Source organism: Mytilus galloprovincialis, chromosome 10 (genome assembly GCF_965363235.1).
Source record: "Mytilus galloprovincialis chromosome 10, xbMytGall1.hap1.1, whole genome shotgun sequence".
In the NCBI taxonomy this organism is placed as follows: Eukaryota; Metazoa; Mollusca; class Bivalvia; order Mytilida; family Mytilidae; genus Mytilus; species Mytilus galloprovincialis.
Genome location: NC_134847.1, coordinates 43,666,471 through 43,689,917, shown reverse-complemented (window position 1 = coordinate 43,689,917; position 23,447 = coordinate 43,666,471). Strand labels below are relative to the sequence as shown.

The 23,447-nt window shown below is 32.0% G+C and overlaps 1 protein-coding gene across 4 annotated transcripts in view; it reads left to right on the top strand.

Moving 5' to 3' along the window:
* LOC143047613 (glutamate [NMDA] receptor subunit 1-like) overlaps positions 1-23,447 on the top strand; it is a 162,827-nt gene that overhangs the window by 107,175 nt on the left and 32,205 nt on the right. For 2 of the 4 annotated variants that reach the window (XM_076220776.1, XM_076220779.1), the window contains exons 1-6: positions 12,992-13,125; positions 14,975-15,404; positions 16,547-16,723; positions 17,369-17,469; positions 19,510-19,622; positions 22,993-23,179. In XM_076220776.1, the coding sequence (XP_076076891.1) occupies positions 14,994-15,404; positions 16,547-16,723; positions 17,369-17,469; positions 19,510-19,622; positions 22,993-23,179 (989 nt within the window). In that variant the 5' untranslated portion in view covers positions 12,992-13,125; positions 14,975-14,993. Of the gene's footprint in view, positions 1-12,991; positions 13,126-14,974; positions 15,405-16,546; positions 16,724-17,368; positions 17,470-19,509; positions 19,623-22,992; positions 23,180-23,447 lie in introns of those variants that run through there. The other 2 variants (XM_076220777.1, XM_076220778.1) reach the window with 1 other exon arrangement.

Sequence of the window (23,447 nt, the reverse complement as noted above, 5' to 3'; positions counted from 1 at the left end):
TACTTAATTCAATCATTGTCACATTGTTCCCGATTGTAGTACTTTAATCAGTATGACTTTCTAAGATGACAATACGAATAATAAAAATCTGGACTTAAAATAAGGCGTATAGGTACAGCATGTACAGTTTTCAATTTGTTAGACGTAAAACAGCGAATCAAAGATTCAATTTTATTCATAACTCATAAAGGACAAAACTGTTGATTAAAAAATACTCCTTTCCAGAGACTTTTGTTTTCCAAACAAAATTAATAATACCAATATTAAATTGACAAGTTCCAGGTCGACGGGTTCAAACAGAAAGATGTTAAAAGCAGAGAAAACTTCATCTTATAATCGGCATGACTTTATCAGATGACAATACCAATACTAAAATAAGGCTTACGCATAGTTATATTCTTTAATTCAGTCACAGACCCGCGATATCACGGATGTGTTCTAGTAAATATATAAATATATATACATATTAAGTTGTGAATATGGTGAAACTAATCCTCAAAATAAGTTTAAAATGCCCTGGTGTGGAATAAACTTGGGTTAAATTGATCATACTTCTTAATTTACTTATTTCAATCCGTTTTAAATATTGTATACTGCCTTAATGATCACATATATAAATATAAATGTTTAAATTTGTTTGCTGGGCATTAATTTACCGTAATTTACCAATTATGGATTCGGTAATTTCCGCTAAAAAAACGAAGTTTACCGAATGATCTCATCATTCATAAATCTCATCATACATCAATCTCATCATACAACAAAAAACGTATAATGTTGTGAACACTTAATATAATGTTGTGAGCACTTAATATAATGTTGTGAGCACTTAATATAATGTTGTGAGCACTTAATATAATGTTGTGAGCACTTCATATAATGTTGTGAACACTGCATATAATGCTGTGAGCACTGCATATAATGCTGTGATCACTTCATATAATGTTGTGAGCACTACATATAATGCTGTGATCACTTCATATAATGCTGTGAACACTGCGTATAATGCTGATTATTAACATAAGGCAGTCGTGGCGTTCCATATAATTGACCTGGGAGAATCTGCCTTCCTAATACTGATAACTGGTGTTTGTCACGTTGGTTTTTAAGACAGATTATGTATGTCGCATTTAACGAAATAGTACGAATGCATTTTCCAGGAGGGAAAAGATTTTGCATCAAAAACAAAACTGATATGTTACAATGATGAGATTTAACGGTAAAAAGATTTAAAACATCACTAGAGTTTGCAGCTTGACACAATAAATCATCAAGACAAAGAATCATATGTTCTTTATTTTCTGACCATTTATCAATTTCCTCACTAGTTGGTAAACCTTCGTGAAAAGTTATGTTTTCAATTTTCCTCTCCATCTCTGAAAACAAATCCTGATATGCAGAGTAGCAATAAATGGTTTTCTTTGGTGTTTTTGTAAATAGGTATTTAGATTGAGCTAGTATTTTATATGTAAGCATGGTTTTTCCTGACTGAGTAGGTCCAACTATTTGTATACAACACGGTGACTGAAATGGTAAAAGCACTTTCTCCTGGTCTTCACACATTGTTTTTTTGTTTGTTTGTTTGTTGTCTACACCTTAATTGTCTTATGTCGTTGTGTTTATTTTTCGAGATATGGGTTTGTTTTATACACTGATGTTTCTAATTATTTTGGTTTATTTTATTTCACAAATAAATATACCACCAGAGAGTGAAACAAGAATCAAAATACATCACCATCAAGAAAAAAAAAGAAACAAAATACGTAACCAGAAAAAAAGAAATGAAGTACACAATAAAATGCAACCAATGAAGTAAAATACGGAATCAACCCAATAATTCCGGAATGAAAAAGCAGATATCAACGAACGATTCCGGAAATGATCGGAAATTACTTTACATTCGGAAATAGACGAATGTTTCCGACTACTACCGGAAATAATTATACATTCGGAAATAAACGAATGTTTCCGAATACTACCGGAAATATATATACATACGGAAATATACGAATGAATACGAAAACTTATGAAATGATATAACATTTTATATCTTTACCAGAAAATAAATACACAACGAAAAATTCCACATCAATAAAAATTTATTCAATGAAATATACATATATTTACACAAAATACAATATTACTGTGTGAAACGTCCTTCAAGTTTTAATTTCCTTTCCATTAAATTATAAACACTCACTTTCATTTTTTCTGATCAAAGCGTGTCCATGAACAACACATGAAGAATGAAAAAGTTTAAAACGACACTATTTTCCAAGGTCAATGTTCTCACATTCTCTCTGTATTTTCCTAGTATGTGACTGTATTTAAACTCACAGAACGCCTGATCAAAATGTTTTTCGAGTTTATCTAGTTCACTATCCATCAAACATTCGTGTCTATGTTGTGATCCATGTTCCACTTTGCATCCCTGACAAAACTTCTTTGATAATTGTTGCACCATTTCATCCAATAATTCAGCAAAAGAAAACAGTAATATAGTTGAAAGCAGTCTTTTTTCCATACCAACTTTAATTGCCACCATTGTACTATCAGTGTTCGTCTATAAATGAATGAAGAAATAAGATGCTGTCCTTTAGATAACACAGTTTCGTCCAATTTTCTTTAGTGATCAGAATCTTTTTCCCTTTAACAACAAGCTGTATTCGAGTATGTTTTCCTCTTTTCTTCACCACCACTTTTGTTGTTTCATCAATTAAACACTCGATCTGTTTCTTGAATAAATCAGTATGCAAGTGATCAAAGTCACAACCGTACACCTCTTTGGATAAATCAACCTGTGCCTGTGCCATTGATATAACTGTGTGCTTTTATAGTTGTGGTAGCGGCTTAAATTGTTCATGATGATTCATTAAGAGATAAACGAAACGTATGGTGAACGTTTCGGTCACGTGGTTAGAAGGAGGGTTACTCGAACATTTTTTTCCTCCCTTCTTTTTATGTGAATCTCATTTATATTTTATTTATAGAAGGGTTTGGTAAAATGTAACCGGTACAACCACTTAATAAACTAACCCATAGTTCTATACTCCCATTTTGTGTTGATAAATTAACAACTGCCGCAATAACAATTATGAAAACTATTATCATCTGACAAAAATACACGATCTCTGCTTTTGGTACATTCTGTCCGAAAAAACACCACTTTGTTTGAAGGTTTTCTGTGCTCATCCTCTCTAACATGTTAACTCAAAATGATTTTTTTTAAATACACAAAATATATATATATGTCTATATTTTATAGTAGAATTTCATTAAGAAGATGTAATTTCCAATGTTCAATATGAAAACTTTTGTTATCATATTGTTGTTTTAGTTGAAATAATGTATGTTTATCAATTGAAAGTAATAAAATGTACAATCTAGTTTTCTTTTCTTCGAAAATAAACAAGTTGTGAACCTTTTGTAGATATTTCATATTCGTTGGAGAGGAAAAACGAACTGATCATGTACAACAATAATAGACTCTTTTTGAATGATTTGTTGGTCCTTAAAAGGACCGTTGTACACATGTAAATGATATACATGGATTTTTTTCTTATTGGTAGTTGACAGGATCCATAAACTTGTAGTCTGCTAACACTGCATCAAAGTAACATCCACAAAAATATAGATCTTCAATAAACTCTGGGTGGTGTTCAAAGTTGTATAGAATACAAACAATGTAACCGTTTTTCAGAAGCCATGTTTCTACTGGACACCGAGATAGTTCTTCATGATGAAGTTTATCAACCCTGTTCCTTATCAAATTTGCAGTCTTTTTGGGATCTCTTCGTGATCGTCTGATCTTCCCTGTTAGTTCTCTTTCTCTTAAAAGTGTATACATATTAAAATTTTGGAGATTCATACTGTTTGTTCTTATGAAATTACTATAATGATGTATGCTATATAGTAAACGTTTTTCTTAGTTTATAAACTTTTTACATTTAGATTATACGTTTACAAGATTAAACTTTAGGATGTTAACGTGCATGTCTCAACGTGTATGCCACGTTTACAAGATAATACGTAGGAGGGTAGGGGGGATTAAAAAACATGTCCGTTAATTTTTTCCCCCACCGGATTTTAACCAGGATGTTAAGTACAAGTTAAGAAGATTAAGAGATTAATCCACTTCAGTTAAGAGGATTATAACCAGGATGTTAAGTACAAGTTAAGAAGATTAAGAGATTAATCCACTTCAGTTAAGAGGATTATAACCCGGATGTTAAGTAGCAGTTAAGAGGATTAAGAGATTAATCCACTTCAGTTAAGAGGATTATAACCAGGATGTTAAGTACCAGTTAAGGGGATTAAGAGATTATAGACCGGATACTACGTCATAGTTAAGAGGCTTAGCTGTGACGTGACTTCCGGTGGGGTTTTGGTGGGGGACTGACCCCATTTCATACTACTCATATTCTACATTTGAAAATGCCTGTACTAAGTGACTCAGGAATATGACAGTTGTTGTCCATTCGTTTGATGTGTTTTATCCTTTGACTTTGCCATTTGATTATAGGGACTTTCCGGTTTGAATTTTCCTCGGAGTTCAGTATGTTTGTGATTTTACTTTATTTCTAGATTAGTTTGTTGGTACATTTTTTTATATAGTTATTGAGATGATTACACACTGTTGACTGCTGTGCCCCTTTTTTTGATATTTTTACCTATTGTGTCTGTTTGTTTTGTTCACGCATCGTTGTCGATATAATGGAATTTGATGCGACTGTCATGCAAGTAAGAGATTTAGCTAGCTATAGAACCAGGTTCAATCCACCATTTTCTACAGAAGAAACAGCCTGTTCCAAATCAAGAAAATGACAGTTGTTATACATACGTTTGATGTATTTGATGTTTTGAATTTGCCATTTAATTAGGAACTTTTCGTTTTTGAATTTTCCTTGGAGTTCAGTATTTTTTGTGATTTTTATTTTGTTTATTTTATTTTTTCGGTTTGATTCTTTTTCCATTGCGTTGTGTTTGTTTTCGACTTATGAGTTTGAATATCTATGTGGTATTTTCAGCCTCTGTTTTGATAAATATATGGCCTTGTTATTTCGTTGGCTTTTATTGACCTTTTTCAAGTGTAATCAATTAGTTGAGAGTTAGAAGAAACTTGGAAAGACCAATGTCCAAATCATGTCGACTTCATGTTCACTTTATCGTCTTTATTTAGTTTTCTTGAACTGTATTGGGATTTAAGTGTTTTTGTTGTTGTTTTTTCCAACCTGAGCTGCCGGTTTTTTTGAGTTCTTTATACTTCATTATATTTTTCAGTGATAAAGGCACTTATAAGTTTGCTTCTAGGCCGATACTGTTTGCAAAAGATCAACTATATTTATAGCACGAAAGATTGTAAGATGTAAACGTCTGTCTGGCAGGGTTCATCTGACCTTGGCCTCATTATTATGAGGATCTTGATCGGGGTCCTTCAATTATATTAAATTCTTATTTTTTTTAAGTTATTTTCTCTATTCTCTCATTTATTTTGCACATTATACACTATTCTTTATATCTTAAAACCCCTTTTGTATTCTATATCTTTTTGGTTTATTTTTCTATACAGGCTTTATTTATTTGGTCTTATATTCTGTAGAGTTGGCCTATTCTAACGCGTCGCCAGTAAACTAAATTTGCGACCATCAAATCACCAATTGATACCGTCGGAGCTTGAAATATAATACGGTTATATCCCACGGCCGACACTCGGCTAACCGAGAGATTGGTCGGTTAATCTATATTGAGTATGCGGCTATATGGGCGATTGGTCTGTTAATCGGGTTGGTTATACGTCTGTTAAGAGTAAAACGCTTAATTTAATGTTAAACTCTATTAAATATACAGATTTTTGTCATGTTATAAGAACCAAATAAAAAAAAGAAAAGTGTCTGACAAAATGATATCTATCATAGAACATTTTGCACTTGTAAAAACATTTCTTAGTCTGCGCAGTTTTCAGTAAAACTAAAAGGCGTCGCGCAAGTATGTAGTATTTATGCTTATACGCATATCAATTTTTTAATAAAAGGCGAAACAAACAAATTTAGATATCATTAAAAGGACAAAAAATAGTACGGTGGTTCTAAAAAATAAATTGACATTAGTAAATATTTCATAAATGTAAAATAACGTGAATAATACCACGTTTTAGTGAAAATTATGGGAATAAAGTCTGTTAATGGGTTGGACAATTGAAATTGTGTCAGTTAAGAGTTATTTAGCCACGACAATAATTTTGCTACCTTTATATTTTCCCCTTGAAAAATTTAAGAATGAGATGTTCCTGGGTAAACAAAAATGACAATACGGTGCCACAGTATCATAAAAAGAGCATTTCTATTTTGACTTTCTTTGCATTTTATTGAAGGGTGTGTCACTTCAATATAACGTGATATGGATTGGCCTCTGGAATATGCATGAATTTTTTATTGACGTTTTGTTCAATCAGCATTAATTTTTGTGTCTGTTCGAAGTAGCACGTTCTCAATTCCGACCGAAAGTGTCTTTTTAATACAACACAGGGTACATATAACGTGTTTTCGTTCTCATATGAACATATATTTGTCACTGGACATTAAACCCTAAATCATATGTTGTTTACAAATCATTCTAAAAAAAGTAAACGGAAAGGAGCGAATGCAGCTACATTTGGTTATTTTAAGTTTCAATTCATTTTATTACGTTTAGTTCCTTTCTTCATAAGTGCAGAGGAGAACTACAGTTGTCTATGGTGGCAGGTGAAGTCCATTCGCGTTTTCGCTTTTCATATTCTATAGGGCGAAAACGCAAAAACGCGACATCGCGAAGTGGAAAAGGCGAAAACGCGAAAATGCGAAATCGCAAAGTCGAAAACGCGAAATCGAAAAACGCGAAATTGCGAAGTAGAAAACGCGAAATGGCATTAACCTGCCACCATAGTTGTCCGCATGTAAACTTCTAGAATTTGTCACCAATACAAGTACATCGCAATCGGCCGTTACTGAATCAACAGGCATCGGTGTTTCATATGTGTATTCTTAAACAAGTATTATTTTTCTCTCGTTTTTAGCAATGGATCACTCTCTACTGTCCTTATCTATTATTCTATATTCTGCATTACCATCCAGATTCTCGTGTATACTATGAGGGTCTGCATTGGGGGTATTGTTTATTTCTGTATTCTTTAAATTGTTATGTCATTTTTTCTACATTTTATTTATCTTACTCATTATTCTTTCTTTATTTTTTTATATTTTGTCATCCCAATATATTTTTACTTACTGATGTTTAGTTACATTACGACATTTATCTCTGATTTATATACTGGTTACCAATGTAGATGACAAATTTGTGTCATTCATGACAATTAAACAGAATCAACATGATATATGCGATCATTCTTGAATGAAATTAATATTACTTTAATATTACACTTTTTGAAACCATTTTATCAATTTTCAAGTTCATGTGTTGTTTCCGTATATGTTATGTTTCATTGCTCACGTGTTGTTTTCGTATATTTTTGCCGCTCGTCTTGAGCCTACCCATTTGATCCGATAACACCCCATATAGCAATAAAATTATACTTGTATTGCCATTCATAACTCTTAACAGACCAATTAACAGACCGGGTTTTATACATCCGACCCATTAACAGACCATGTTTTAAATAAAGATTGATTTATGTCACCAAAATACAAATTTTCGTGTAGATTTTTCACACAATGATATCAATATGGTTAACAAACATAATGCCTTTCTTTTTTCGATGTTCAAAATACTGAATGCAAGTAAATTTAACCAATGTGTTATTTTGTGTACATTTTATGTGTGTAAAATGTGTATAAATTTATTGATGAGTAACCCGCCTTTTCATTTTATAGATCGTACATCGAAGCTAGAAAAATAATAATTACACCACTGAATTCAGTACATTGAATTGTTTTGTTAGATATGAATACTTTTTATGATGAAAATATATTTAGAAAGTTATATAATGAAACATGCTGAACTTTCAATGATTTTCTCGATAACACCTGATTAACAGACTTTAGCCAACCCGATTAACAGACCAATCCCCGATATAGCCGCATACTCAATATAGATTAACCGACCAATCTTTCGGTTAGCCGAGTGTCGGCCGTGTATCCTAATGTAATTGTAGTTAATTGTTTGCATTCAATTGAACGAACACCAAAGTTACTGTAGAGAAGACCTCGTGATAGGCAAACTCCAATTAAGTACGCTCTTATTATACTGGATCAAAATTTGGGGGTAAAACATAAAATATGCATGTATTTCCCCAGTAAATAGGACGAGAACACTTTTTTTTTTTTTTTTTTTTTTTAAATTGATACTTGTTTATTCCAAATATTTCCTGTTTACAATTTCCTCAGTTGCCCAGGATGCAAACTGTGGATTCCCGTTTACATTTAAGCCAACTGTCCGGGAAGCAGGAGGTTGAAAAATGTGCACTATATATTACGAGAACACTTTGAATACTGAACCAATTCGCTTTTTTATGCGTCCATATGCTCATTCTAGAAGATATATTTCGTCTACTATTCAAGTCAGTATCTCGGAGGGCCCAGGGGCGGGTACCAGTGGCGGATTCAGAGGGGGCGTAAATTACGCCCCCCCCCCTTTCCCCCCTTTGCTCGGACTTTTTTTTTTTTTTTTTTTTTTTTTTGTAAAATGATTAATCAGACTAGACTTCGTGAACTTTGCCATTTCCCGTGTATTTAATATATACTGATACGACAATTCTTTACTTATAAAGATATTTTATGTGATATTTACTGATTGTCAAAGCCATGTGATTTTCTATGGTGGAGGTGACCAGTGCATTGAGAAAAAACGTCACTCGGTCATTTTGAAATTCAAATTGCAGTAACACATTGCATAGGCTGAGGATGTCGATCATGACAATCATGAAACCTTCCAAGCGACACAGGATTGAGGAAGAACGTATTTACTTCTATTTCACTATTCCACCAAACAGAAAGCAATAGTAAATACTCTATAGACTATTACACTCTCATGAAAAGATGTTCCACCATTTTATTTACCTACGAAAACATATTTAACCCAAAATATCCCAACCTATTTTATAAATAACAAATTGAATAATGATCCCCAGTCAGTATTTATAAGCTCTAGAAAGATTTAAGTCTTTGAGGTACGAATCATTTAATTTGAGGTGGCAGTCTGAGATATTTGAGAGAAAAAAAATGACTCTGAATCTTGTCTTAAGCAAAACTCAGTTCTGGCCGTATCTGGATTAAAACAACTTTTTTGCTATTAGAAACTAAAATTTCCAACAAAATTATTTAGCATTAAATGAACAGGATGAATAAAAACGGGCGTATTTTTTTTTTGTAGCCGAGGTTTGCATGTCTGACCGCAATGTCTGTTTCGCCGGACTTTTAGATATTGAATACTTTTTTCAAGACCAGACTGTAACCTGCCTGCTTGGTGTGGCCTTTATGTCTCCATTTGTCAACCGTTATTCACAAATTCGTTGTCATTTCAGACTCTTTCGTAGCCTTTGGATGATTTGGAACCCCTCACTTTCCTTAGTTTTGTTGGGTGAAATATAGAAACTAAAATTTCCAACAAAATTATTTAGCATTAAATGAACAGGATGAATAAAAACGGGCGTATTTTTTTTTTGTAGCCGAGGTTTGCATGTCTGACCGCAATGTCTGTTTCGCCGGACTTAGATATTGAATACTTTTTTCAAGACCAGACTGTAACCTGCGTGCTTTCTGGCCGGGCCCGAATTAGTGGTGTTACAATTAATAGGGAGAATACAGCATCAAAAACGTCCAACCCTTTCACTTTACAGCAACTATAAAATATACATGCCCCACGCCAGGAAACCGTTTAAATAGTACATATACTGACACTTATTTTATGTTTTTTTAGCCATAAAAGGTCCCAAAAATTTCAAAAGTTGACACTTCCGCACCCCCTTTCCAAAATTCTGGATCCGCCCCTGGGTATATTCGTTGAAATTGTTAATTTGTAAAGGAAAATGTTAATAAAAGATCCATTACTCCTTTGTTTCCATTTTATGCTTCTGGTTTGAATCTGAGGTAAATGAGTAGAAAAATATACTTGGAATGAAATAGATAAAACCGAAAAGAAAGTCTATCGCACAATGAAGCAGATTGAGGGCTAAAACTAAATAAGGCTCTGGTATTCACGTTTGCTTTTTTTTCGAAATGTAAACATACCAGCTTGCAGCAGTTTAGTCAATCTGTGCCGAATTGATACTTTGTTAATACTATAAGCTGTACTTCTATTAGTCTTAGATGCATGATTTTTTTTTGTTAGTTGTTAGTGACTTTGAACAAGCTACCAGTACAGTAACTGTGAGTACTCTCAGATCTGTACTTAGTGTCTTTTTGCTGTTGGGATGTACAAGTACCTGGTCACGTCCACTTACCTTTGTGGTATTTATTTTTTGTTTATCCATCTGATGAGTTAAGCCTTTGTCAACTGAATTTTATAGTTTGTTCTTATGTTGTACTGTAACACCACTGTCCCAGGTTAGGGGGGTCCCACTAACATGTTTAACACCGCCACATTCTCTATGTATGTGCCTGTCACAAGTCAGGAGCCTGTAATTCAGTAATTGTCATGTTTTGCATAGTTGTTTTTCGTTCATTTTTTTGTACATTAATAAGGCTGTTATAGTTTTCTTGTTTGAATTATTTTACATTGTCATTTCGGAGCCTTTTAAAGATGACTATGCTATATATATGTATTGTGCATTACATAATACTGTGATGTATTTATACCTCTCGATATTTTCAAAATACTGCTTATATACGTAAATAAAATTCTATGAACGACACTTCATTGCAAATGCTAAACAAACAATTTCTATACTTTGTCATGCATACATGTACGTCTCTACTTTTAATGGTACAGAAAAAGAATAAGAATATTTTATTTCCAATCAAAGGGCCCTAGAAAGAGCTTTCATGTACATCTACATGATTATTAGCTTGTGATAATCTTCTATGTAATTTGTAAACTTAAATTTTAGCTACTTTGTGGCAATTGCTAGCAAAAATCGTAAAAAAAAACTCAACATTCTTCCGATCGAGATAAGATACCGTACATGCTATTGGTGTAAGATAATAAGTAGAATGCAACCAATTGTTCATAGTTCGCGATGCATTATAAGTCTGTTTAACCTTCCTTCGAAGTATATAAAATGCAACTCTCAAAAACCGGTAGTGTTACTTGAACAGAAACTCATGAGGTGCTAGACATTTGAAAATAGAACGTTCATGCGTATTAACTTTGACAAAAAGTCCAATTTGTGTCATGACTCAATCATACTTTTTTTAGTTTTCTGAAAACAAACTGGTTTCATGAGGAATCAACAAAGTGTTCAATATTTGAAAAGTTTAAAACTAGATTGTTTAACACAAGATTTGAATCAAGTTTTAATAGTTTAAGTATGTTATCCATTCGTTTGATGCGTTTGAGCTTTTGATTTTGCCATTTGATTAGGGACTTTCTTTTTTGAATTTTCCTCGGAGTATAGTATTTTTGTGATTTTACTTACATGTATAACTATATTAGCAAGGCAAGTTAAGTTTTATAACGCATTCATATATTATTTTATCATCGAAAAGCTAGATAATTAGAAACACTATATAACCAGAGACACATATTAAAACATTTATTCGTATTATATATCTTTGGTGGTACTAAATAATAAGTTGCAAATTAAATAAAATCAGTGAATATATTTAATCATTTACAACACAATAAAGTAACTACATTTTGATATATAAAATACTCAATGTTGACAAATTATAAACAGTATGTCAAATGAATTTGTGCAAGAGACAGTGTATTTTCTGTTGTATATTATATTATTTTATTTTATTATTTTATTACACATGCGACATATCTATTGTCTGTGTATTGCATATGTTATTGTTCATAATCTGTGTGTATCATGCTATATCATAGACAGAGACATATATACACATGTATATATGTCTCTGGCTATATGATCCTATATGCCCTCCTGGAGCCCTAATTTGGTAAATAGAAATATTCTAATCTATTCATATATGTCTCTGAATGGATAATTATAAAATTGTTTAGTGATTTTAACAATATATATATGTTCCAGACCGTATGAGTATTTGGACCGTACGCGTACGGTCTGGACCGTATGCGTACTTTTTCAAAATACTCATGCGGTCGGACCATACGCGTACGGTCTGACTAATATTAAGAAGTTGTTCAAGTGTATTAGATACAAATGCATATACAGATTAACATAACTGAACTCTCAAATTAATATAAAAAGTTCCAATTGTAATTGAAATAAAAACTTGATATTTTAACTATTTAAAAAGTTCACGGTAATCTAATCTGTTAATTATTTAGCATGTCGATCAGTAATACATTAATTGAATTATGATACCTGAAATTGAAGATATCGGAAGTAAATGCATAATGTGGGAGAACAATTGTTTTAGAATATTTAGCAACAGTTAACGAAAAAAAAAAATGCAAATGCAAAAGAACATGCATGAACTGCAAAAATGTAAATGTAAAAAAAAATACGTTACTTGTGGTAGCAAGTGTCACCTTAATTGGGTGAGAGTACCAATATAAGATTCAAAAATACAATTAAACAAATGTTTAATTTCAAATGTTCTTGTGTTCATTATATCCAATCCATCTAATTGCAATAATAACAATTTGTAAAACTTTAAATACAGATTGTGATAAATGTTTGTTAAAATTAAACCCATATAATCCAATAACAGCTCGTACTGGACCATACGCGTATATTCATACGGTCCGACCGTACGCGTATGGTCGGACCGTACGAGTATACGTATACGGTCCGGACCGTACGCGTACAGTCTAAATACTCATATGGTCTGGAACATATATATATTGGATTTATTTCCAAGTGCTCCAATATTGGAGGGATTTACGAAAGAAGAAGGATAGGTCTCCAGTATATATCGGAGTTATTCCCCGTTGATCAGTCTCAGCAGCATATATCACGTGACATATTTATTTATTATGTACAGATGAAGTAATGTAAACAGTTCTGCAGAATTAAGCCCTAAATTGTCTCACAATCACTCTTAGGTTTGTATTTTTAACAGAAAATTGTATATTAACAAATTTACAACGATCACTGCAATATTATCACGGAGGAAATCGTTCTAATATCTGTAGATAAAAAAAGGGGGAGCGATGTATTATATTACCATGTAAGGAAACCGTAGCGTAAGGTCTTATTACACGAATTTAACTACTATGGGAGCATACAATTTTGACTGTTCCCAGGTTAAATTATTTTGATTGAGCTATGAAAACTTATCTTCCTTATTAATTTATACTAATAATTTATTTCATTAGAGTGGAAATAAGGAAAATGATGGCAAACATTCTTGTCGAATGATGTGACGATAATTTGATAATTTTTCGTGCAGCATCGGAAGATAAAATGTACACTTTAATCTTTCATGTCTTTTAGACGACAAAAAAAAAATCGATTAATAATTTTGAAGAATCATGTTTATTTATTTTAAAAAATACTGTAATTTTTAAAGATCTCTGATGAATCATGATATGGATATTTTGACGAAACAGTAAAATTTCAACCAATTTGATGCAGGCTAATTGAAGCCAAAAATGACTGTTTGACACCTGACGGTAAAGGGCATTACTCATTAAATCTTTTTAAAAAAACAGTGCAAGATGCCACACAGACTAAATACTTTTTCAATTAGAGTAGTACTAGTGGATCAGTGGAATAACTTGTCAGATTTAACAGTGACCGCAAAGACTTTGAATAATTTCATTAAATGGTGAATTTTAATGAGTCTAATATATATAAATATATTATTATGAGATGAGAAATCACATAACGACAATCCGAGATGAGGGGTCCGTAGAAGTCGTTAAGAGACTTTTGGTTACATCTAATTGATTGGTGTATATAATTCCCTATATTTTTATGGATTGTTTCAAACTATTGATTAAAGTTGCTTAACTCTGAGATTATTATACTGATATCAATATATTATGGCCCAGCTTAATAACTTTTATATTTTTTTATGAGAAACACTGAATTTCATACACAAGATAATTTTTAATTAAATTGTAATTGATATATTATTATTTATAATTTCTTCACATTTTTTAAACTAAATTTTTTTTTTTTAGTGGTAGATATTTAGTTGGTAGTTTCTCACAAGAACCTTAGTAAAACTTAAACAACTTTTAATTTCAAATGGTACTTTAATTCTAATTTTTTTACTCAGATATGAATTGAACAATATAAAAAGAACATTATTTATATATGGCCCGTTATATATACTATTGTTAAATCCAAACATTGTAGCGCACCGCGCGAATGAGCACTTCTCTTTCAAATCTCACCACTTCTCCCTATAATTTTGAAGTAGTGTTAGCCCTGATAGACATGATAGAGTTCTTTTGAGTTTGTTGCATTTCCATCAAAAGCTTTGGTTTTAGTGAACATCATTCTTGGGTTTAGAGCATCGTCACTTCCTTCTCATGTTGAACAGGCGATTGAAAAAATTAATGCTACATGCATATTGCACGAATTATTTGACTTGCAAATCAAATTTTAACAATTGATTATCAGCAGTGCTGTCATTAGGGAGTTGTGATTAAGTACAAAAATGTACATACGTACAGAACAAACATTCAGAGTTCGCGAAAAGTGTCAGTCCTCAGGATTTTACCACCAAAATTTTGCAAAGGACTGACGCAATTTTAGTATTTTGCAATAGAATTAATTGTGAGGACCAGTAGATTTTCTTCAAGGACCACCAGGGAAAAAAAGATGTCTCGAACTCTGAACATTTCCCCTCTGTCTGGTTAATAATTGTTGAACTTTTCTGGTGAAGGACATAATTCCCAAATGGTCTGTTATGTTTTATCATATGTTTTTCTTATGTTTCAGATTTAGGCGTAGTTTGTAGATGTTAGCGATGCCTCACAAAAATACACTACCGCTGATTATCCTATTACATAACTTTCTAGTATCACTAAGTCAAAGCATTGGTAGTCCACCTGAAATCATCACAATTGGAGGAGTACTGAGTTCTAAAATAGCACAGAACGAATTTGAAAAGTCTGTTAACAATTTGAATTTGTTAAATGGACGAATAAATCTGCATTTTAATTCCACTTCTATTATCATGGACCCGAATCCTATTCAATCTGCTATAAAGTTGTGTGATAATGTTGTGTCACAAGGAGTTCAGGTCATGGTCGTGAGCCATCCACCAGGAGGTGACAGCCAGCCACCTATTTCAGTATCGTATACCTGTGGATTTTATCAGATACCTGTAATTGGAATATCAGCTAGAGACAGTGCTTTCTCTGATAAGGTAATCATAGTATTTAAATGACAGCTTAGTAGAAAATAAAAAAAAAAACACATTTATTTTTCAAAAACTAAATTTCAATGTATGAAACCTAACAAGGTTGTAAAATGGGTTGTAAGTTAATGGAAGTGAGTTCTTTCTTATTTAGGTTTAATTTGTATTCAAAAATATAAAAGTTGAAAAATTGGTAAAATACCGTTTATGTATATATTTAATGTTATTATTAACGATGATTAAAGTATAACTAAGGAGCCTCGAGTGTACAAAAGTTTCAGCAAAAGTTAGAAAAAAAAAATTTCATTACAAATTTTATTTATTTATTTATAAGTTGTTATTCTATCATATGGTACATCATCAAATTAACTAAATCTTATTGAAACTTTTAAAATGTATAGATGTCATTGAAAAAGCTCCAAATTATCTCCCTTTGGTACAAAAATGCCATGTTTTTGCATCAAAATTGAAATATCTTTTTTAACTCATCGGTGATCTATATTTTTAATTTGTTTTTTCAAATAAGCTGTACTCAAACAAAACTATTTCAAAATCTAAGCGATTTCTGTAATTTAGTTCTCTTTTAATTTGGTATAACCTCTATTTCTCCTTTTGGTTCAACAGAAAAAAAGTATCTGTACAAAAATGTATGTTTCTTTCGAAGGCAGATCGTGAGCTTAAATGAACGGTGAACCCATATTTTTATTTTATTTTTCTATTAAGTATATTATAAAGTTCATTTATAGAAAAATATACTGAAATTCTATATTTAAAAAAAGAAATAATTTATACCCGCGAGCCCCTATATAAGCATCTAAATACAAAAATAAAATGTTCTTAAAATATTAAATTGATCACATATTTTGGAATGATACTGATACATATTTTTTATATACTGTACATGTAAATCATACCAGTGCATGCATATAGTAGGATTCTTATGGTTCATTATATATTATTTTGTCTACTTACATTTTGAATGCAGCTAGGTAAGAATTATCAATAATCAGTGAATAATGCATTTTTTTTTAAACAATAAATTTTGTTTATTTAGTCCTTTTTAGGGGAAATATCTTATATTTTGTATATTATCATGATTTTCAATGTTTTTGACATATATGCAGTAATTTCATATTATCTTTATATTTCAGAATGTGCATCCAACATTTCTTAGAACAGTACCACCATATTTCCACCAAGCGGATGTGTGGTTAGAATTGTTGAAGCATTACGGATGGAAGAAGGTTATCTTTATACACAGTATGGATGAAGAAGGAAGGATGATTCTCAGCAGGTTCCAAGCTCTGGCAGAAAAAGAAGATATTTCAGTAAGTAATAGGACTACCGGTATTCCTTCGTGAGTCCATGTTACTCTCCCTTGGAAATTCCTGGCTATGGGCCTGGAGCACATTTATTTTCAAAGGCTTAATTTAACAAAATATGTAGATTGTATCCCTTATATACAAAACATTTTTCAGGAGCACACACAGTAACCAGGGGGTTTAAGGGGTTTGTACACCCTCCCCTTCCATGTAAACAAATAAGCACTTAAAATTTGTGTTCTGTTTGAATTGTTACTGTTGAGTTGAGTTCGTGAGTCCATGTAACATGTAACCCCCTTGGAAATTACTTGCTACGGGCCTGGAGCACATTCATTTTCAAAGGCATAATTTTATAAAATATGTAGATTATGAAAAAATACATGTATCAGACTATAATTGATCATGATTGGACTAAATGATTCATTTGTACAAATAAATGTCTAAATGACAAACAAATAAAACATTCACAAACATCATGGCTATAGCTTTCAAAATAAGAATAAGAAATATTTTTGTTACGATTTTATGCCTTTAGATGAAAAAACATTAATAACAATAATTAAATCAACAACTGTTGGATACAAATCTTTTAGAATATTATTCAGACAAATTACCATAACAATTTAAACATTGCCAACTTTTTTTCTTCAGGTTGAAGAAACTATAAAATATGAAGCAGGTGATAATAGCTTTGAATCCCTCCTTACAGCTATACCATCATTTGAGTCCAGAGTTATACTTCTATCAGCTACGTGAGTTATGAGAAATTCTCTAATTTTGTGCTATTTTCACATTTTCTGACCAGTGTGAGAAAAACATTTCTCCTCACTAGTGATAAATCTGTTCTCAGCAAATGATTGGTTGAAATTTAATTGTGACGTTGAATTTTGTTGTTTTCTTCAGAATTTTCTTATTGTGACATCATGAAAAAAGGCAACCATGCCTGATGACATCACATCAAAAGTACACAACTTTCCTCAAATCTTTGAAAAGGAAGGATAAAAATCATTAGAGAAACCGATTGCACCACTGTAACTCATGTGTTACGATATTTCTCTACTCTCAACAGTTAAATTTTAATTATTTAAAAAGCTCGGCAAGCCCTGCGCTTTAAATATTAAGATTTAACTGTCTCTAGTGGAGAAATATCATAATACACTTGTTACAGTTGTGGAATCAATATTTATCATACCAGCTCCCTTCTTAATAGTTATAAAAAATTATTTTGTTCAGTCAGGAATAGCATTGTTTAATTAGGTGCTATATTGGCCAGATAAACACTTCAACCGATCAGCGGATTTTGGGTTTGACAATAAATGTGTTTCAACTTCTGTAATAACCTTCATGAGGCCTTGTTATGTTCAAGACCAATGTTTGGAAACCAAATACAAAAAAGTTTTTGTACATACCAATACCATAACACTAAAACTGTCTAATATAAAAAAAAAAGAAGATGTGGTATGATTGCCATTGAGACAACTCTCCACAAGAGACCAAAATAACAGAAATTAACAATTTTAGTTCACTGTACTGTCTTCAACAATGAGCAAAGCCCATACCGTCTAGTCAGCTATAAAAGCCCCCGAAATGACAATGTAAAACAATTTTTAAGTCAATTTTTATGTCCCATTTATGGGCATTATGTTTTCTGGTCTGTTCGTCCGTCCGTTCGTCTGTTCGTTCATCTGTCCGTCCGTCCGTCCCGCTTCATGTTTAAGTTTTTGGTCGAGGTAGTTTTTGATGAAGTTGAAGTCCAATCAACTTGAAACTTAGTACACATGTTCCATATGATATGATCTTTCTAATTTTGATGTCAAACAAGAGATTTTCCACCATTTTCACGGTCCACTGAACATAGAAAATGATAGTGCGGATGGGGCATCCGTGTACTGGGGACACATTCTTGTTGTCATCTGTGTTTGAATACTATTACATTGTTCATAAAGGGAAGATTTACAATTCTTATAATAATAATAATAAATATCATGAAGGTGTCAACAAATGTACATTGCATTGAGTGATTGATTGTAGTGTTAAACGTCACTTTCATCACACTAGGCCAGTAGGCTAAATCACTCCAGCTAGTAGAGTAGGTACCTAGACCTTTGGCAGGAAAACTATCAATTCTAGTCATTTTAGATACTGTGGATTCATTTATTTTCGTGGGTACCAATTTTCGTGGATTAAGAAAAACTTGCATATTCGTGGATATTTAATTTCGTGGTTTTGCTGAAGTCTACATACAAACCTATGGAAAAATTATCATTCGTTGAATATCTAATTTCGTGGTTTGACTGTGCCCACGAAATCCACGAAAATTGGTATCCAACGAATAATAATGAATCCACAGTAGTAGTTGAAAGAACTTTTGTGTTAACAGGCTTGTTAGCACTTTAGATAATCTTCTTAAAGCTCTCAGCCACCATACCATGTACAATGCAAAATGCAAGTCTGAAAAACCTACAAGAAATCAAAACAGCAAAAGAATTTGATGTTCAAACTATATACATTTCATTTTGTTCTTAATGTGAAGATTTGATAATGAACATGATCAATATAATTATATACTGTTAACCAACTTATTTTCATAGATACTTTATGTCGTGTTCAGCACTGTGTAGCCCCTTTTGCGATGATTTAATTTTGTGATTTTCAAATTCACTTAATGTAGAAAGATAAGGAAATAAATTTTCGTAACAATTTATATTTGCGTTATGTATCTTCTTGCGAAAGTCTTAAAATGAAATCGCTCGCGAAAATAAGTTGGTTTACAGTATCTGTTTATCTTACAGAAAAGAAGATGCTGAAAACATTTTTGAGGAAGCTTCAAAAAGGAGTTTGTTGGGTGAAGGTTATGTATGGATAGTTAGCGAACAGGCAATGAAGGCAACAAATGTACCTGTAGGTAAGTAATCAGACAGTAAACAAAGGTACAAATATCTGATGATGGTAGTAGGGGGTCCAGATCCTGAAATCCCGGGCTTAAAAAACACGAAATCCAGAGTTTTCAATTTAAATAAATTTAAATCCTGACATCTAGAAATTGAAAAAAAGAATTCCCGAATCCTGAAAGAGTCAATCCTGAAATCCTGTGCTTAAAAACGCCAGATCCCTGAGTCACGATAAAGGTCCTATCCCCACCTCATATCTCCAAGGTAATATAAAAAAGACAATAAATATATTAGCCAATGGGCCAGTTCAAGGAGGGAGATTACTTTCTTTTCCCTTTTTAATTTGAAATCTCCCTATATGGACTTATCTCTTGAGAGGAGTTTAAAACCTTCCTCTGTGACAAAACTTGTACTTTGATGCAACTTTGAGATGAAGAAAAGTAATAATAGCACTGCTCCTTTAAATCTGCTATTGTTTTCATGCATTTATATGTTATTTTCCAGTCTTTCCATTTCATTAGATTTTTTTATTAAGCCCACTTTATTATGCCGCATTTAGGGGCATTATGTTTTCTGGTCTGTGCGTCTGTTCGTCCCTCTGTTTGTCCCGCTAGTTTTTGATGAAGTTGAAGTCCAATCAATTTGAAACTTAGTACACATGTTCCTTATGATATGATCTTTCTAATTTTTATGCCAAATTAGAGATTTAATCCCATTTTCACGGTCGACTGAACATAGAAAATGATAATGCGGATGGGGCATCAGTGTACAAAGGACACATTCTTGTTGCCTTTGTAATCCATTTGAACTGCCTCTAAATATCTATTGTGTCTCTCTACATATTCTGGCTTATTATTATTTTTGCCTCATTTTGAGAAAAGATTTTATAGTCGTCAAGCCCTTGTATGTCATAACACTACACTGATCATGTAATTATCAAATCTGATGATATAATTGCATCAGATGTAAGACTTTTTGGTTCCATCAGAAATTCAATAAGCACAAATCATACTAATATGCCATCAGTGTATATATATGTATCCCATAAATAGTTGTATAGAAATGTTTAGACAGTTACACTAATGTACACATATACTTTCTATTTAGTTACAGTGGTTTGTCTATATACCAAGATTAATTTTAACAAATCAATTTCATCTGCAGATATAGGCATTGATTTTTCTCTTTTATGCATTAAAATCAGATATTGTGATTATGGTTGATATATGAGAGAAGGATAAAACTAATGAATTAGGTCAAATATCTCATATTTCATAATAAAATATGCACTTTGAAATTAAAGTGGATTCATTTATTTTCGTGTGTACATTTTTTGTGTTTTTTTTAAATATTTTGGATATTTGATTTCTTGGTTATGACTAAGTATGCATACAAGCCTATTAAAAAATAAAAAAGATTTAAATTTGTTTTTCACCTTTACCATTGAAATCTACAAACCTAAGAATAATAATGAATCAACAGCATGAACAGTATCATAACTGTTTTAATGCATGTCCACTGACTTGCACACGGGCTATTATTACTTGTATTTAAAATAAGTCTTTCATACTTGATCATACTTGCTATGTTACTCCAATACAAGCTTAACCAGTATACGTAAGTGCCTAGATTGAGAATTATAATTGGTTCTTAATATAGATGAAGGAAAGGGAATATAAAACTATTATTAGAGATATTGGGATGAAAATCTAGGGATAAAAGGTATTGAGTCCCATTGAAATTTAAGAAGTGTATAATCTTGTATTGGTTTTCTAGTATAAATGTACCTTATACAATCTTGGTAGTGAAAACATATTGTTGAATTGTCTATAAGTTTATAATGACCCATCACTAATATATAGTGCAGTGATGGTTTGACTTACTTTATTTTTGCGGTAATTTAGGATATGGTTGTTATTTATTATGGGGAATTTAGATTTTTCACTTATAGAGACTTGAGTATTAAGGATTAATTTTCATGAGAGACATCCTCATTTCGCCCCTCTTCAATGTATATATGTTTTCTAGTATTCTCACACACAAATATATTTTGAACAAGTCAATTTTTGATGTAGATACTGTTATTTTCCTTTACTATACATTGTAGGATAGTGATGTTATTGAATAGAAGACCCTTAAGGATGTTTGCTACTCTGTTTTAAAATAACAAGCTTTTTAAAAAACTGTTACAGATTGATAGTATATGAATAACGGAACTTAAAAAGAAGAAAAAAAGGAAGGATCTGAGTGCTTGTTTTTGAAATATAAGCCATTGAAAATTTGGCGGGAAATTATTCTCTCTCATTTTTCTTTCAAAACCTATTAGAAAATAACAAGGATATTTTAAGATTTTTAAATATGACTTTTAATACTATATGTGATAAAATTATGAAAAAAAAGTAGGTCTCAGTGGGCAAAATTTTTAATGGGCATTAGATGAATAAAACCTGAAGATTTTAAAAATATAAATACAAGAGGAGCGAAAATCCTTAATGATATACCAGTAACTTCAAAAAGAAACATATATTGTAGCATTGTTTAGAACAAAGTTTTGAAAGCAATTGACGTTAGGAGGAACAAATATATGTTAATGAAGTCCTGATCATTTTCAATTCCAAAAGTGATAGAAGAAAGTTGAAGAAAAGTAGAAAAAAAGTGTTATGATGATAAGATGTTAATTTTATGTAATATTGATGGTACCAAATGAGATGTTAAATTTATATGATATTGATGGTACCAAATGAGATGTTAAATTTTTATAATATTGATGGTACCAAATGAGATGTTTAATTTATATAATATTGATGGTAACCAAATGAGATGTTTAATTTATATAATATTGATGGTAGCAAATGAGATGTTTAATTTATAGTATATTGATGGTACCAAATTTAGGGTATATATAAGAAAAGCTTTGTGATAGAGAGTTTAGTTTAGTTTAAACATATTTATTTATAGTGGATTGGGAAACAAGTTTTACAACTTATACTAATCCCTTTCCACTTTGCGGGTGCGAGTGCTGCCTTGTAGCGGCATTAGCCTACTCTTTTTCGAAATCTACAAGGGTGTCTTTAACGTGCAAGAGATATGGCTCTCTCTTAACACGGGTCAGCCATTTATCGTCCCCTTCTGACGGACTATCATCGATTCCTCAAGACCATACTCGCAAATGGTGTCAAGGGAGAGCCGAAAATTGAGTTCCTGAAATTTTCATCCCGAACGGGAATCGAACCAGGAACCTTTGTGTTAATAGTCCGACGCACTAACCACTTCACCACGGCTGTGATAGAGAGAATGAAGTTGATGACAAGATTTAACTATATTTGTTTTTATGTTACTAAATTTAAGTACACAAAAATGCAAGTTTTTTTATATCTTTTTTAGGTGCGCTTGGTTTAGAATTATTCAATGCAACAGCAGAAAATGTGCATATCAAAGATGCTGTGACTATCATTGGCAAAACAATTAGAAGTTTGTTTAAAAACGACAACCTCACCACAGTCAGTGACGTTAGTAATAGTTGTAAAAATAGGAAGAGCAGTGGAGAAACCAGCGGCAAAATCATATACAGGTTTTGTAATATGAAATAATTTTTTAATTGTTACTTGTTTTCGTAGATCATCCCTTTTTCCCACTTTACTGTTGTGATGAAAGAGGGGGAGGACCTTTTTCAGGATGTCAGGATCGGGTGTTATTACGCTTGGGATTTCGGGATTGATCCTTTCGGGATCCGGGAATTTTTTCGAATTTTGGGATGCCAGGATTTAAATTTCTTTAGATTTGGGACCTTGGGATTTCATGTTTTTAAGCCTGAGATTTCCGGATCAGGACCCCTCCAA